The sequence below is a fragment of the Scyliorhinus torazame genome, chromosome 15 (assembly GCF_047496885.1).
Source record: "Scyliorhinus torazame isolate Kashiwa2021f chromosome 15, sScyTor2.1, whole genome shotgun sequence".
Classification (NCBI taxonomy): domain Eukaryota; kingdom Metazoa; phylum Chordata; class Chondrichthyes; order Carcharhiniformes; family Scyliorhinidae; genus Scyliorhinus; species Scyliorhinus torazame.
In genome coordinates this window covers 26447278-26460951 of record NC_092721.1, presented here as the reverse complement: position 1 = coordinate 26460951, position 13674 = coordinate 26447278, and the positions used below count along the sequence as shown (strand labels likewise).

The window sequence follows — 13674 nt, the reverse complement described above, 5'->3', positions numbered from 1 at the left end:
ACGATGGCGTGGACACTGCCTCCATTTCAGAGAATCCCGCTTCCGCCCAGGTTATTTATTCTCACACACGTACACCAAATTAACACTGCACACACTGTCATGCATCCACACAAAGATTAGAAGCAGGTAAAAAGAAAGGTGCACTTTTACAGATTACAGCTAATTCAGTCTCTGATTTATGATTTCCAGTCTCCCACGTGGCAGGCCTGTAGTTTCTTGAATGGATTTGATGATTCAAAGTTGAAATGAGGATCTTGTAAAGCGGCGAGTACACAGCAAGTTGAGATTTTTGTCGTCAAATATTGAAGAGATTGGTTCTCAGTTAAACTTGGAAAGTGGAATTTTAGCTGCTTGATGGCTTGCAGCTAGTTCCCTAGTCTGGTTTTCAAACTGGCTGATGACCAATATTCTGATAGATTTACTGGGTCCTGGGGTAATCAAGAGTGCAGTCTCTGAAACGTGTTTTGATCACATGACCACTGGGTTAATAATTATGAGGCTCACACACTCTAATTTGAATGGGCGAGGTAGATGGGATACAATGAGAAGTTTATAGCGGCAATTGAATTTTAATCTTCCTTTTTGTCCAATATGAAATATGGAGACAGGCAGTTTGGAAGCACCACAGTCTTCAGGTCTTTACCCATCCCAAGCAATAAGGCATGTGGGTTCCACAAATGGTTTAGAGGTACCCTCACTTATGTCCATATTTTAATTAGGTATTTGCCAGGAACATGATACTATATTTGGTCCAAATGCCAAGTCACATGGTTTGCAGCAGCTATTTTAACAGCTTGTAGGATTCGAACTTTTAGAAGTATTGACAGAAAGTCCGAAGATGTGCAGCTTAGGTGGATTGGACATGCTAAATTTTTGCTTTGTGTCCAAAGATGGGCAGGTTAGGTTAAGGGGTTATTGGGACAGGGCCGGGGAGTGGATTTGGGTGGGGTGCTCTTTCAGGAGGGTCAGTGAAGACTTGATAGGCTGAATGGCCTCCTTCTGCATTGCAGGGATGCTATGAAAGTTCACAATATGACATGCCTGTACTGGGCATGACAGTCCCTTTTCAAAAGCTGTCAGGATAACTCTGACTGCTACAGGTCAGTCAAACCTTTACCAAACAACAATTGGGGACAAATTTAACAATCACTTGAACAAGAGTGGATGTATTAAAGAAAAGCAAATCAATTTTAGCCAACTAATTTTTCATGAGATAAAAGAGAGGCTGGAGGGTGCTGGAGCTGATGTGGTGTATATGGGATTTCAAAAAGGTGTTTGATAAAGGACCAAATAGGCCTACTAGCAAGATTGAATCCCATGGAATAAAATAGACAGTGGCAACATGGATACGAAGTTGGCTTAGTGACAGGAAACAGTAGTGATGAATAGTTGTTTTTCAGACTGGAGGAAGGTATACAGTGAGGTTCCCCTGGGGTCAGAATTAGGAGCACTGTTTTTCTTGATCTATATTAATGATCTGGATGTGCAGGGCACAATTTCAAAATTTGCAGATGACAGCAAAGTTGGAAGTATTGAGTGAAAGTGATAGACTTCAAGGAGGACTTAAAGACAAGTTTGCAGATTAAATTTAATGCAGAGAAGTATTGAGTGACAGATTTTGGTAGGAAGAATGAGAGACAAACAAAAGAAAAGTTCCAATTCTGAAGGGCATGCAAGAACAGAGAGAGCTGGGGGTATATGTACAAAACATTTTGAAGGTGGCAGAATAATTTGACAAAATGGTTAAAAAGACATTAGTGATCCTGGTTTTTATAAATAGAGGCACAGAGTACAAAACAAGTTATAACGAACCTTTCAAAATCAAACTGCTTCAGCCTCAACCAGAGTAATGTTCCCAATGCCGAGCACCACACTTTCAGAAGAAAGCTTTAGCGTGGGTGCAAAAAGATGACAAGAATGGTTCCAGCAAAGGAGACGTTTGTCATGGGGATAGGTTGGGGAAGCTGTGGCTGTTCTTTTTGGAGAAGAGAGGAGATTCGATAGAGGTGTTCAAAATTATGAGATCTAGACTAGACAGAACAGATTGGGAGAATCTGCCTGCATTGGACAAGGGATAGAGAACCAAGGGACACCAAATTAAGGTGAATGGAAAAAAAAAAATAGTGGCAACAAGAGGATTTTTTTTTTTTTTTTTTTAAAACCAAGTGTTTTGGATTTGGAATGAACTGCTGACAGTGTGGTAGAGGTAGACTCAATCATGTTTTTCAAAATGGAATTTGATAAGCATCTGAAGAGAAAAAAGTTGCAGGGCTAGGGGAAAGGACAGGGGAGCATGTCTAGCAGAGTTGCTCATGGAAAGAGCCAGCATGGAGATGGTGAGTCAAATGGTCTGTTTCATTGCTATAATCATGCTATGATTATGATATTCATAAAAGAATCGTGGGAAAAAGTGATACTACACAAATATAAAATTAGTTTTTCAGGGCCAGCAAGAGCGTTAAAATCCTAGCTGCATCGCACAAGAAAGGTAGAGCTTTTTAGTGTTTTTCTGAACAGCGATATTACAACATAAAGTGGAGGTTTTCACCAGCCCAGTGATTTGTCAAAATTGCCATTTTCAGAGACTTCAACAGCATTCTCTGTAGAGTAGCAGGGATTCAGTCAGCAATTTTGGGATTTCTGTATTTTGCAGACAATACTGACAATGAACACTGACAGTTTTATCATCATTAGTTTGCCGTTGTTAAAATCGCAAAATCTTGGTCAGTGGGTATGGGAGCAAACAAATGTGAGCCAATCATTCCACCAGATAACTACAATAAATCATATTTACTTGTAAGGGTCAAGTTCTAATGTCTACATGGTGAATATTTAGCAAATGTCAGCTATAGGGAAAAAGACAATAGGGCATTGCAACTGATCGGCACTCCAAGCCAAGAAGAAAAGCAATGGCCCTGTTTCCCAGTCCTCAAGATTGCCCCACTATCTTAAGTGCACATCTGTGAATTAAGTTGAAACAGGCCACCGTTCACATGTACCCAATCGTCAAACACCCCTCCCATCATTTAGATACCTTGTTCAGGCTCACATATTGGACATATAAATCAGGTAATAAAAGGTCCAATGGTTGTGTCCAACATTCCACGCTACTGCAGAAAAGATGCAGCTAATCACACACTATAGAGTTAAGTATTGGCAAAGATATGGAGGTCCTTTGACAAGAGTTTACAGAACTCTGACTCTTGGTTGAACAGTTACAAGTTCAATCAGATAAGAACTCGAACTTAAACAGTGCAGCCTTAATTAGCAGCTGGAGTTTGGCATAAGCAAGCAATCACTTGATACAAAGTGCTAAGTACATCTGGATTTTCAGGTTAAAACATAATCAGTGCAATTAGTAGCCTTAAAATATGTCGGAAAGTTTCAGTCCATGTTAGTTTTCACCTTTTTCAAAAGTAATCAGAACTTTGAAGGAAAAAGGGGTCTGTAAATAGAAATGCTCGGCCAGTTTCACACTCAATTCAGACAGGAAGAAGGAAGATGTTACAAACCAAACAGGACTCACTTGCCATTAGATCATAATGAATGGCAGAGCAGGCTCAAAGGACTGAATGGCCTCCTCCTGCTTCTATTTTCTATGTATGTTTCTAGTCCCATCTCTAACCGAACCACTCTGTCAACACAAGAAAACTATCTGCAAGAATTCACAGAATTGGTACAGTACAGAAGGAAGTCAATCAGCGCACTGTCTGCAGTGGCACTCCGAATTAGCATATGACTTCATACCATTTTCCTGGCTTTTCCCCATAACCCTGCACATTGTGTATTTTCAATTCGCCCTCTAATGCTCTCTTGAATGTCTCAAAGGAATCTTCCTCAACAACACATCCAAGCAGTGAATTCCTGACCTGAACGACTTGCTCTGTGAAAATTTCTCACATCACATTTGCTTCTTTTGTTTCGTTCTTGGATCTTTTATGAGTGGGAACAGCTTCCCCCTCTCTGTCCAGCTCCCTCATTATTTTGGACACTTATATCAAATCTCTGCTTAGCCTTCTCCTCTCCAAGGAGAACAGTACCAGCTTCTACAATCTACTGGAACCACTGTTCTTTCAAACCTCTGCTAACTTCATTGTTCTTGTACTCTATGCTCATATTAATAAATCCCAGAATACTACATGCTTTATTAACTGCTCTCTCCACCTATCTTGCCACCTTTAATAATTTATGCACATAAACACCCAGGTCCCTCTGCTCCTGCACACCCTTGAGAATTTTATCTCTTATTTTCTATTGTCTTTTCATGTACCTCCTTCCAAAATGCATCACTTATCTGCATTGAGCATCATCTGCTACCTATCTGTTTACGTTATTTTGAGTTTGTCATTGTCCTCATCACATTTTACAATGCTTCCAAGATTTCAATCATCTGCAAACTTTGAAATTGTCCCCTGCACATCAAGATCTAGATCATTAGGAAAAACAAGGGTCCGAATATCAACCAACCCTTGGGGGTCCTACACTCCTTCCTCCAACTGAAAAAATATCCATTAACCATTACTCGGTTTCCTTTTACTCAGCCACTGCGTATCAATATTGCCACTGTCCCTTTTGCTCCATGAACTATATTTTTCTCAAGTCTGTTGTGCAGTACTGTATTGAATATCTTTTGGAAGTCCATATAACCAGCATTACCCACAACAACCCCCTTATCTCATTAAAAAAAACTGCAGCAAGTTAGTTAAACATGATTGCATTATTGTAATTCATTGATCACCACGTGGTAGAGTATTTTAAGTGCATTAATTCTTCAGTCATAGCAGCATTAATGCAGGCCAGCATTAATGCAGGCCAAGAGTTGCTCAAATTGATCCTTTAGGATAATGCCATGAAGCTAAAAAGCCCGAAGAGGGTTGGGTGCAAAATCTTCACAAAATAATCATTCTTGCAATTACTTTCAAGAAATTCATGATTCACCGGTGAGACAAATTGCTCAGAAAGGGATTCTTCGTTTAGCAGCTTCCCTCCCAAAAAGAATTTCTCCAGCTGAGCTTTCGAAATGTTGTCTCCGCAGCAGAAATCTGACAGGACAACAAAACCTGATCTGTCAGTGCAGGGTGTCAGTCCCCCAGCACCACCCAGCAGCCATCTGTCTTTGACCCAACTCCAGCTGCTGGCAAGGAGGTGGATTTCAAGAGGCACAGTAGGGGAATCACACACACACACACACGCAGTCAGGATCACCTCCTGACATACATCACCTCCTCCACATACACAAAAACACTGACGGTCACCGCTGCTCGGGATGCAGTCAGTGGGTGAAAAACACGAAACCGACACTGCACTGAAAGGAACGGATTACAGATGCCTGTGCATCGTGTGTACACACACATAAATAAAATGTGTACGTGTACATTGCACACAAGGATAATTAGTGCATCTGTTCCTCCCCTCAACGGCGCAGGAAAATAATGGAAAAAAACAGATTAATATGTGCGAACAAAGCTATCCGGGCGAAAAGAGGAAGGGGGGGGGGGGAATAAGGTCGGCAAATTAAATCCTCAAGGGGGATTTTTGCAAAAAGCTCAAACACACGGCACATTCTAGATTCCGGTGCGTCGCCCTTGCCCTGACAGCGCCACAGTGTGCGGACACACACACAGACAGACAGGGCCGGCCGGCCGCACTCACCACTTGGTAGCGGCTGCAGGCCTGGTGATGCTCCATCATTGACGCTCCCTCAGGGTCCGCCGTCCGTTAGCCAACACACTCGACGCCGCCCCAAGCTCCGACTGCCTCTTTCTGCCCTCACGACCCGGCTGCCTTTCCTCGATTCTCGTTTTTTTTTTTTTCCTCTCCCCGATTCGAAAATTAACCGATTCGGCCGGAGGGAGCGAGAAGAAAACGGCAGCGTCCCCCCCGCCGAACGCCCTGTCCGCCTCCCTGCTGACAGGCTAGCGAACGCTGCCGAGTCTGCGCCTGCGCCAACCCTACCGAGACGGCGGTCGGCCCGGCCTTTGTGACGTCACCTGCCGGTCGCGTCGCTAACTGGAACCGCCCCCTCATCACCGGGCCCCGCCCACTATTCGCTCGACCCCGCCCACTATTCACCCGGCCTCGCCCCTTCCCCTCCATCCGCCGCCGCCGCGCACGTCCCTCACCTGGACCACGCCCCCTTCTTCCTGGGAATGACGTAATCCCCCTCCCACCGTGTAACGATGTGCTGAGGGGGGACAGTCCTGCCGCTGGGGTTCCCTTTTTAACCCCCTTGACTTCTCTCTGGAAACATTTGCAAGCCAGGTAGGGTTCCCTCGAGAGGACCAAATCCTCTCTCCCCTGTCCCCTCCTTTTGTCAAAGCCTCTCCCTCTCTTTCCCCTCCCCCCCCCCCCCCCTACTAAAATGGATATGTTAGAAAAAGTTAAGCTTCTGGCCCTGAAAGCTAGTGTTGGTTTTAGTTTGTACAGCATTGGCCCCTATGGAAATGTTTTTGTTTTCTTTTTAACTTACAGCACCCAATTTTTTCCTCCAATTTTCTTTTCCCAATTACGGGGCAATTTAGTGTGGCCAATCCACCTAACCCGCACATCTTTGCATTATGGCGGTCAGACCCAAGCAGACGGGAGAATGTGCAAACTCCACACGGACAGTGACCCGGGGCCGGGATCGAACCCGGGTCCTCAGCGCTGTGCCGCCCTGGAAACATTTTTGGGTTGACCCGTTCAACTGCTGAGGCGCCCACTGTATCTAGAAAATCAAATGTCCTGCTTACTGTCCCAATGCTGTCACATCCGAAATCCCGACCCACCTTTACCATAAACTCCTCCCAATCAGATTTCTGCCCCAACCAAAATGGCTTCCATCAAAGTCATATGATATCATCTATGATTCTAACCTCCTTGACTTTTTCAACCTATCTGCAGCCTTTGACACAATCACATCATCCTCCTCCAATGCTTCTCCTCCATGTCTCCTGGTTGGGACTGCACTTGTTTCATTACATTCTTATCCCATTGTAGCCAAAGAATCATCTGCGTGCAATGATTTCTCACTCCAATACCGTTAACTCTGGAGACCCTCAAGTATTTATCCTTAGGCTGCTTCTATTTCTCATCTATATGAGTGACCCCTCAACAAAATCACCTGACAGCATATAAGATCCCACAGGCTCTGAAGAAGAGTCATGCAGACTAGAAATGTTAATTCTCTTTCTCTCCCCACAAATGCTGCCAGACCGACTGAGTTTTTCCAGCATTTCCTGTTTTGATTTCAGGTTCCACATGTATTTTAACAACACCAAGACAGCAACATCCAGAGTCCGAGCTTGCACAGTTATACGTGGAAATCAACAAGTTGTGTTCATATTGTGCCTTTAACATGTCATAAAACTTACCAGAAATGTCACCAAAAAACTTGACACCAAACCTCATAAAAACATAGCAGGGCAAGTAATCAATGGGTTGTTCAAATAGTAGGTTTGAAGGAGCGCCTTACAAGAGTAAAGAGAGAATGAGGGAGAGAATTACAGAACTCAAGGCCTTGGTAGCTGAAGGTGTGACCAATGGTGGCGCAATGAAAATCAGGATGGCCGAGACACCAGAATTAGGGGATTTCAGATACTCTGAGGGTTGTCCAGCTGTAAGAGATTAGCGATAGGGAGGGAGCGAGGCTGTGAAGGGATTTTAAAACAAGAATGAGAAAGTAGAGGCTTTGCTTTAACCAGGACTGACAACCTTCTGACTCAGGCAAGAGTGTGCTACCAATAATTTCAATAATAATCTTTATTGTCACAAGTAGGCTTACATTAACACTGCAATGAAGTTACTGTGAAAAGCCTCTAGTTGCCACATTCCGTAGCCTGTTCGGGTACACGGAGGGAGAATTCAGAATGTCCAATTCACCTGACAAGCACGTCCTTCAGGATTTGTGGGAGGCAACCGGAGGAAACCCACGCAGACACGGGGAGAACGTGCAGACTCTGCAGTGACCCAAACCGGGAATCGAACCTGGGACCCTGGCACTGTGAAGCAACAGTTCTAACCACTGTGCTACCGTGATTACACTCAAAGATTGCTTGATTTTGCTCCTGTTAAAGTGCCTTGGGAATCTTTTGTTATGTTAAAGGCATTTTATAAATACAAGTTGTTTTTAATAAGTGTGTCAGGTGTTTGGGTTTATATGTGCATCCAACAATTGGCTCAAGATTGACTATTCTCCAGCATTGCTCCAACGGGATCTGCCATCTTCAGAAACTGTGGGAAAGAGGAGAACATGTTGTTAGAGAAAAGTAAATAGAATTTTTTAAAAAATAGAATTTAATGTTGGATAATGGTTGGTTCTGTTGACAAGGTGACTGAATAACACTAACTGCAGAAATGTGCTAGAGCAATTCGGAATAGTAAAACAAAAATGTTTACTGTGCCACTTTGTATTTCCAGACAGAATCCATTTATTACCCTGTACGACACGTGGCACAGAAATGTTTGTTATGGACAACTTATGCACTACCCAGGAGACTGGAACAGGAGGAAACATTGTCTATGGAGAACAGTGAGTGAGTCTTGCTGGAGGCAGGAGATAAACTTAGCAATTTTCTGTCAATTGGAGCAGAAACTCTCCCCTGACATACACAAGCCAAATACAGTAAGCTGGCAAACAAGTCAGAAAAATTGCATGCACCTAGCAACAGCAAGCCCAGATCAGGATCTATAATCAGGAACACAAAGAGCAAACTAACCTCTAAACCTCTGGTCTGGCCTGCCTCCCAACCTCCACCCTGCATAAAAAAAACCATCAGCTCACCAAAAGTGTTCTTCATGTATCTTACCCTGTCCTACATCCCACTTGCTCAGTGCTCCCTGACCCTATTGGCTCGCAGTTCCACAATGTAATTTCTTGGTTTTACCCTGTCTCTGTCGCCTTCTCCAGCTCTACAACTTTTTGAAGACTTGACATTCCTCCAACTCTGGCCTCTCTTGCACTTCAAATCCCCTTCACTCCATTGGCAGCTTGCCTTCAGATTTCTAGGCCCAAGGCTCTTTAACTCACGAGCACCTCTTCAAGAGATGCAGGGGAGATCTTGCTGCAGCACAAGCAAAACTTGCTGCCTTGTGGCAACCGGCTTGGTGGCAGGGATCCTGATAGGATTTCTCTACATGTAATAAACCTGGAAAAATAATGGGGGTTACAAATGCTGGGCTGTAGTGCCACAGTATTATCTATGCCAGGAAAAGCTAGCCAACAATTATTAAAAAGGAGCTTGTTAAGATGATGATGGAAAGTCTCCAAATGTTAGTGGCTACATATGCATTAGATGCCACTCATGGAGGTCTGCATCGCCAATCCTTGATCTATACTTAGTGAGCTAATCTAAGCTCTGATCAAAGTCAGTCAGCCCAGATAAGTAATGTTTGTGCCATAAGTGAAGAGACCAAATTAGTCTTTGGTGGCTGTGGGAAAAGAGGAGAAACATTAAGCCAGGTTCCTGCTGCTGCTTTACTGACCATGTCAAAAATGCATATATGTGGATATTGAGTTAACACACAAGAGTGCACTAAATTATGGTTTCATGTTGAAATCACTTGTGGAAATTGAGCAGCCTCATAGATGAAATAGTCAACTTGGTGTGGTATTGTGCTAACATCCATGCAATTATTCTCCAGCGTAAATCACCACCTGGTAGGGAGGGGATGAAATTTGCTAGGTTTTCCAATCTTGACCACACGTGGGAACTCATACAGAAAGTCTGCTTCTGTTTGTTTTCGGTTTGTGTGCGTCAGGTTCAATCTCTATCACTCATTGATAAGGCTGATGCATCAAAGGTAGATACTTGGTGAGGTATTTTAGCTCCACAGCTAACTCCAGCACTGCTCCAAAAGGAGCTGCCATCTTCAGAATAGGACATTTTGGGAAAGAGGAGAACATACTGTGAGAAGAAAGTAAATAGAATTAAGAAAAAATAAAAATAGAATATAACGTTGGATAATGATTTGATTGGTTCTGTTAACAAAGTGACTGAATAACACTAATTGGTAGAAATGTGCTAGAGCAATTCGGAATGGTAAAACGTTTACTGTGCCATTGTGTATCAATCTGAGTCTTTGGCCCTTTGTTCACCACAAAACTTGTACAGTTACAAATCTACTGCATCACAAGCCCATTTTAACCATTAAGCCCCATGTCCCCAGCAAAGCTCTTTCTCACACTGACTGATCCTTGGGTACGTCCTTCATCCCTTGTAACCTGAAATCTAAGGGATGCAGAATTGAACAGATCTCGCTGGACAACATAAAGAATCATCAAGCCTTGCTATTTGCAAAAACTGCACACGCTGGCAGAATCACAACGCAATGCAAAGATAACCCCTGGTTTATTTTCTGCACCACAAAACAGCTCCTTAAATCCCATGTCCTTGCCCTCACCACTTCACTTCCAACAAGTGTAATAAGTTCATGGACTTCATTGGAGTAAGATTGAGACCATCCATTCAGCTGCTTTTGTCTCATTCCTTTCTAGCCAAGTAAACCAAATCTATGCAAAGTCCTCCCGCCCTATGCTTGAATGCATATCTCTCTCTAGTTTCTCTCCTATCTCCGCTCAAGCCTGCCTCAAGCGTACCTTCTCCACGAGGCACACCTCTTGCTCTCTTGGCCTGTTCCCAACTAAACTGCTGATTACCCAACTTGTCTAAGGAAGGATGTCCTTGCGATAAAGGGAATACAGTGAAGGTTTTACCAGACTGATTCCTCGGCTGGCGGAACTGATGTATGAGGAGAGATTGAGTCAATCAGGACAATATTTGCTGGAATTTGGAAGAATGAGGGTGAATCTCGTAGAAATCTATAAAATTCTAACAGGATTAGATAGGATTGATGCAGGAAGGAAGTTTTCAATGACGGGAGAGTCCAGAACCAGGGGTCACAGTCTAAGGATACAGGGGAAACCATTTAGTACTGAGATGAGGAGAAATTTCTTCACCCATAGCGTGGAATTCACTACCACAGAAAGCAGTTGAGGCCAAAACAATGCATGTTTTCAAGAAGGAGTTAGATGTAGCTCTTGGGGCTAAAGGGATCAAAGGATATAGGGGGAAAGACGGAATGGGTAACTGAGTTGGATGATCAGCCATGATCATAATGAATGGTGGAACAGGCTCGAAGGGCCAAATGGCCTCCTGCTCGTCTTTTCTATGTTTCTATATTCTTCTTATTTCCCCTCAGGAGAGCTAATATTATGAATGGATCCTTCTCGAGTACTGTCCAGCTCTCTTTAAAGTTTGTCATCATCCCCTCCCAAAAAAGAACTCTTGATTTCTCTGTCCTTGTAAATTATCACTACACCTCAAACATCCTTTTCATCTCCATAGTTTCTTGAACCTGTTGTTGCTTCCGAAATCCATGTCCATCTTTCCGGCAACACCAGATTTGAAATACTTAAGTCTGGTTTCTGACCCTGCCACAGCACTAATTAAAGTAATAAACAACACTCACTGTGACTGTTACCACGGGGCACTACCACCCCTCATCCTTGCTGAAGTGTCTATGCCTTTAAGAAATTGACCAAACTATCTTCCACTGCCTCTCCTTCATTGTTCTACTTTTACCTACCCAGTCTTATCCAGAGAATCTCCTACAATGACTTTTTTCCATTCCTTCAACTTCTGACATAATAATCGCTTATTGTCACAAGTAGGCTTCAATGAAGTTACTGTGAAAAGCCCCTAGTCGCAACATTCTGGCGCCTGTTCGGTACGGAAATTGAACCCGGGCTGCAGGCATTGTTCTGCATTACAAGCCAGCTGTTTAGCCCTCTGTGCTAAACCAGCCCCATCGTTCTACCCTTAGCCACTTTCTATGTCTCATCTACGTGCTATCCCTAGGCAACATCATCCAAGGACACCATATCAGATTCCACAACTACCTTGATAATACCCAGTTATAAGAACAATACAGCACAGGAACAGACCCTTCGGCCCTCCAAGCCTGCACCGATTACCTGTCCTATCTCGACCAACCGCCTGTATTCTTCTCTATCCCGTCTGTTCATGCGCCTATCCAGATAAGTCTTAAAGGTCGCTAACGTATCTGCCTCAACCACCTCACTTGGCAGTGCATTCCAGGCACCACCACCCTCTGTATAAAAAAAACTTCCCCTGCACATCTGCACTGAACCTTTCCCCCCTCACTTTGAACTTGTGCCCCCTTGTCATTTCCGGCCTGGGAAAAAGCCTCCAACTGTTCACCCTATCTATACCCCTAATAATTTTATAACCTTCTATCAGGTGGCCCCTCAGCCTCCATCCTTCTAGGGAGAACAATCCCAGTTTATTCAATCTCTCCTCATAGCTGATACCACCACACCAGGCAATATCCTGGTAAACCTTTTCTGTGCTCTTTCCAAAGCCTCCACATCCTTCTGGTAGTGCGGTGACCAGAATTGGACACAATATTCCAAATGTGACCAAACCAATGTTCTATATAACCAATATAATCTTCGAGCTTTTGTACTCGATACCCCTTCCTATGAAGGCAAGCATGCCAGATGCTTTCTTCACCATTTCCACCTGTGCTGCCACTTTTAAGGATCTGTGGACCTGCACGCCCAGATCTCTGTTTGTCTCTCTGCTCCTGATGGTTCTGCCATTTATTTTATAGCTTCCACCTGAATTGGATCGACCAAAATGCATCACCTCGCATTTGTCCGGGTTAAATTCCATCTGCCATTTCTCTGCCCAACTGTGCAGCCTATCTATGTCGTGCTGTATTCTCTGACAATCTTCATCACTATCTGCAACTCTTGCAATGGCAAGGAAGGGGGGAGGGGTGTCTGGTAGAGGAGGGGAAAAGGATGCTGGGTAACAAGAGGCCCAGGGTTAAGGAATGAGAAGTGAGCCAATTAGGATGGATGGCCAGGTCAGGAGGGGTATAGGATGACCTATGGGAATCTGTATGTGAAACCTGATGCCATTTGAATGTATTTGCAGAGATCCCTTTGTCTCGGACCTCATTCGTTTCCAAGGGGCCCAGGAGACTGGTTCTGTGTCCCTGAGAAGCGAGTCAGACTTGCAAGTTGGTTAAAAATAAATAATACTATGCCTACAAATCCATCTCGAGTTTTATTGAGGCCAGACTGACGGGTAAAGAATTCAACATTTGTCATTAGTATCATCCACAAACCTGCTAATCAGACCCGCAATGTTTTCTTCCAAGTCATTTATATATATTACAAAGAGCAGAGGTCCCACTACTGATCCCTGCGGAACACCACGAGTTACAGACCTCCATTCGGAAAAATACCCTTCCACTGCTACCCTCTGTCTTCTATGGCCAAGCCAGTTCTGGATCCATCCAGCTAGTTCACCCCCTGACCCCGTGTTTTCTAATCTTTTGTACCAGCCTGCCATGAGGGACCTTATCAACTGCTTTACTAAATTCCATGCTGACAACATTCACAGCCCTTCCCTCGTCAATCATTTTTGTCACCTCCTCAAAAAATTCAATTAAATTTGTGAAATTAAATTATAATCTCACCACCACCACTCCCGGTCTCTGCACTGCCTCTATAGTGTCATGCTGCTTGTCTGATATCCAGTCCTGATATGCTAAAATTACCTCCTATTAAAACATTGGGAAAATCAAAGTCATTGTTTTCAGCCTCCATCGTGAATTCTATTTCCTCACCCCCAATTCCATCCTCTTCCCTGGTCGTAGTCTGAG

General features: G+C 43.7%; 2 protein-coding genes and 1 long non-coding RNA gene across 7 annotated transcripts in view; 1 reads left to right on the top strand and 2 right to left on the bottom strand.

The window, feature by feature from the left end:
• The window catches only part of ndfip2 (Nedd4 family interacting protein 2), a 129258-nt gene extending 123307 nt beyond the window's left edge, over positions 1–5951 (bottom strand). Inside the window, exon 1 of one of the 2 annotated variants that reach the window (XM_072476213.1) lies at positions 5653–5951. In XM_072476213.1, the coding sequence (XP_072332314.1) occupies positions 5653–5691 (39 nt within the window). In that variant the 5' untranslated portion in view covers positions 5692–5951. The remainder of the gene's footprint in view (positions 1–5652) is intronic. The other variant, XM_072476214.1, reaches the window with a different exon arrangement.
• Positions 5952–6153: 202 nt separating this feature from the next.
• Positions 6154–13674, top strand: part of rbm26 (RNA binding motif protein 26) — a 123144-nt gene continuing 115623 nt past the window's right edge. For 3 of the 4 annotated variants that reach the window (XM_072476208.1, XM_072476209.1, XM_072476210.1), the window contains exons 1-2: positions 6154–6261; positions 8398–8509. In XM_072476208.1, the coding sequence (XP_072332309.1) occupies positions 8439–8509 (71 nt within the window). In that variant the 5' untranslated portion in view covers positions 6154–6261; positions 8398–8438. Of the gene's footprint in view, positions 6262–8397; positions 8514–13674 lie in introns of all 4 variants that reach the window. The other variant, XM_072476212.1, reaches the window with a different exon arrangement.
• The window catches only part of LOC140391566 (uncharacterized), a 35718-nt gene continuing 29787 nt past the window's right edge, over positions 7744–13674 (bottom strand). Inside the window, exon 3 of the long non-coding RNA XR_011935108.1 lies at positions 7744–8211. This is a non-coding gene — a long non-coding RNA (uncharacterized lncRNA). The remainder of the gene's footprint in view (positions 8212–13674) is intronic.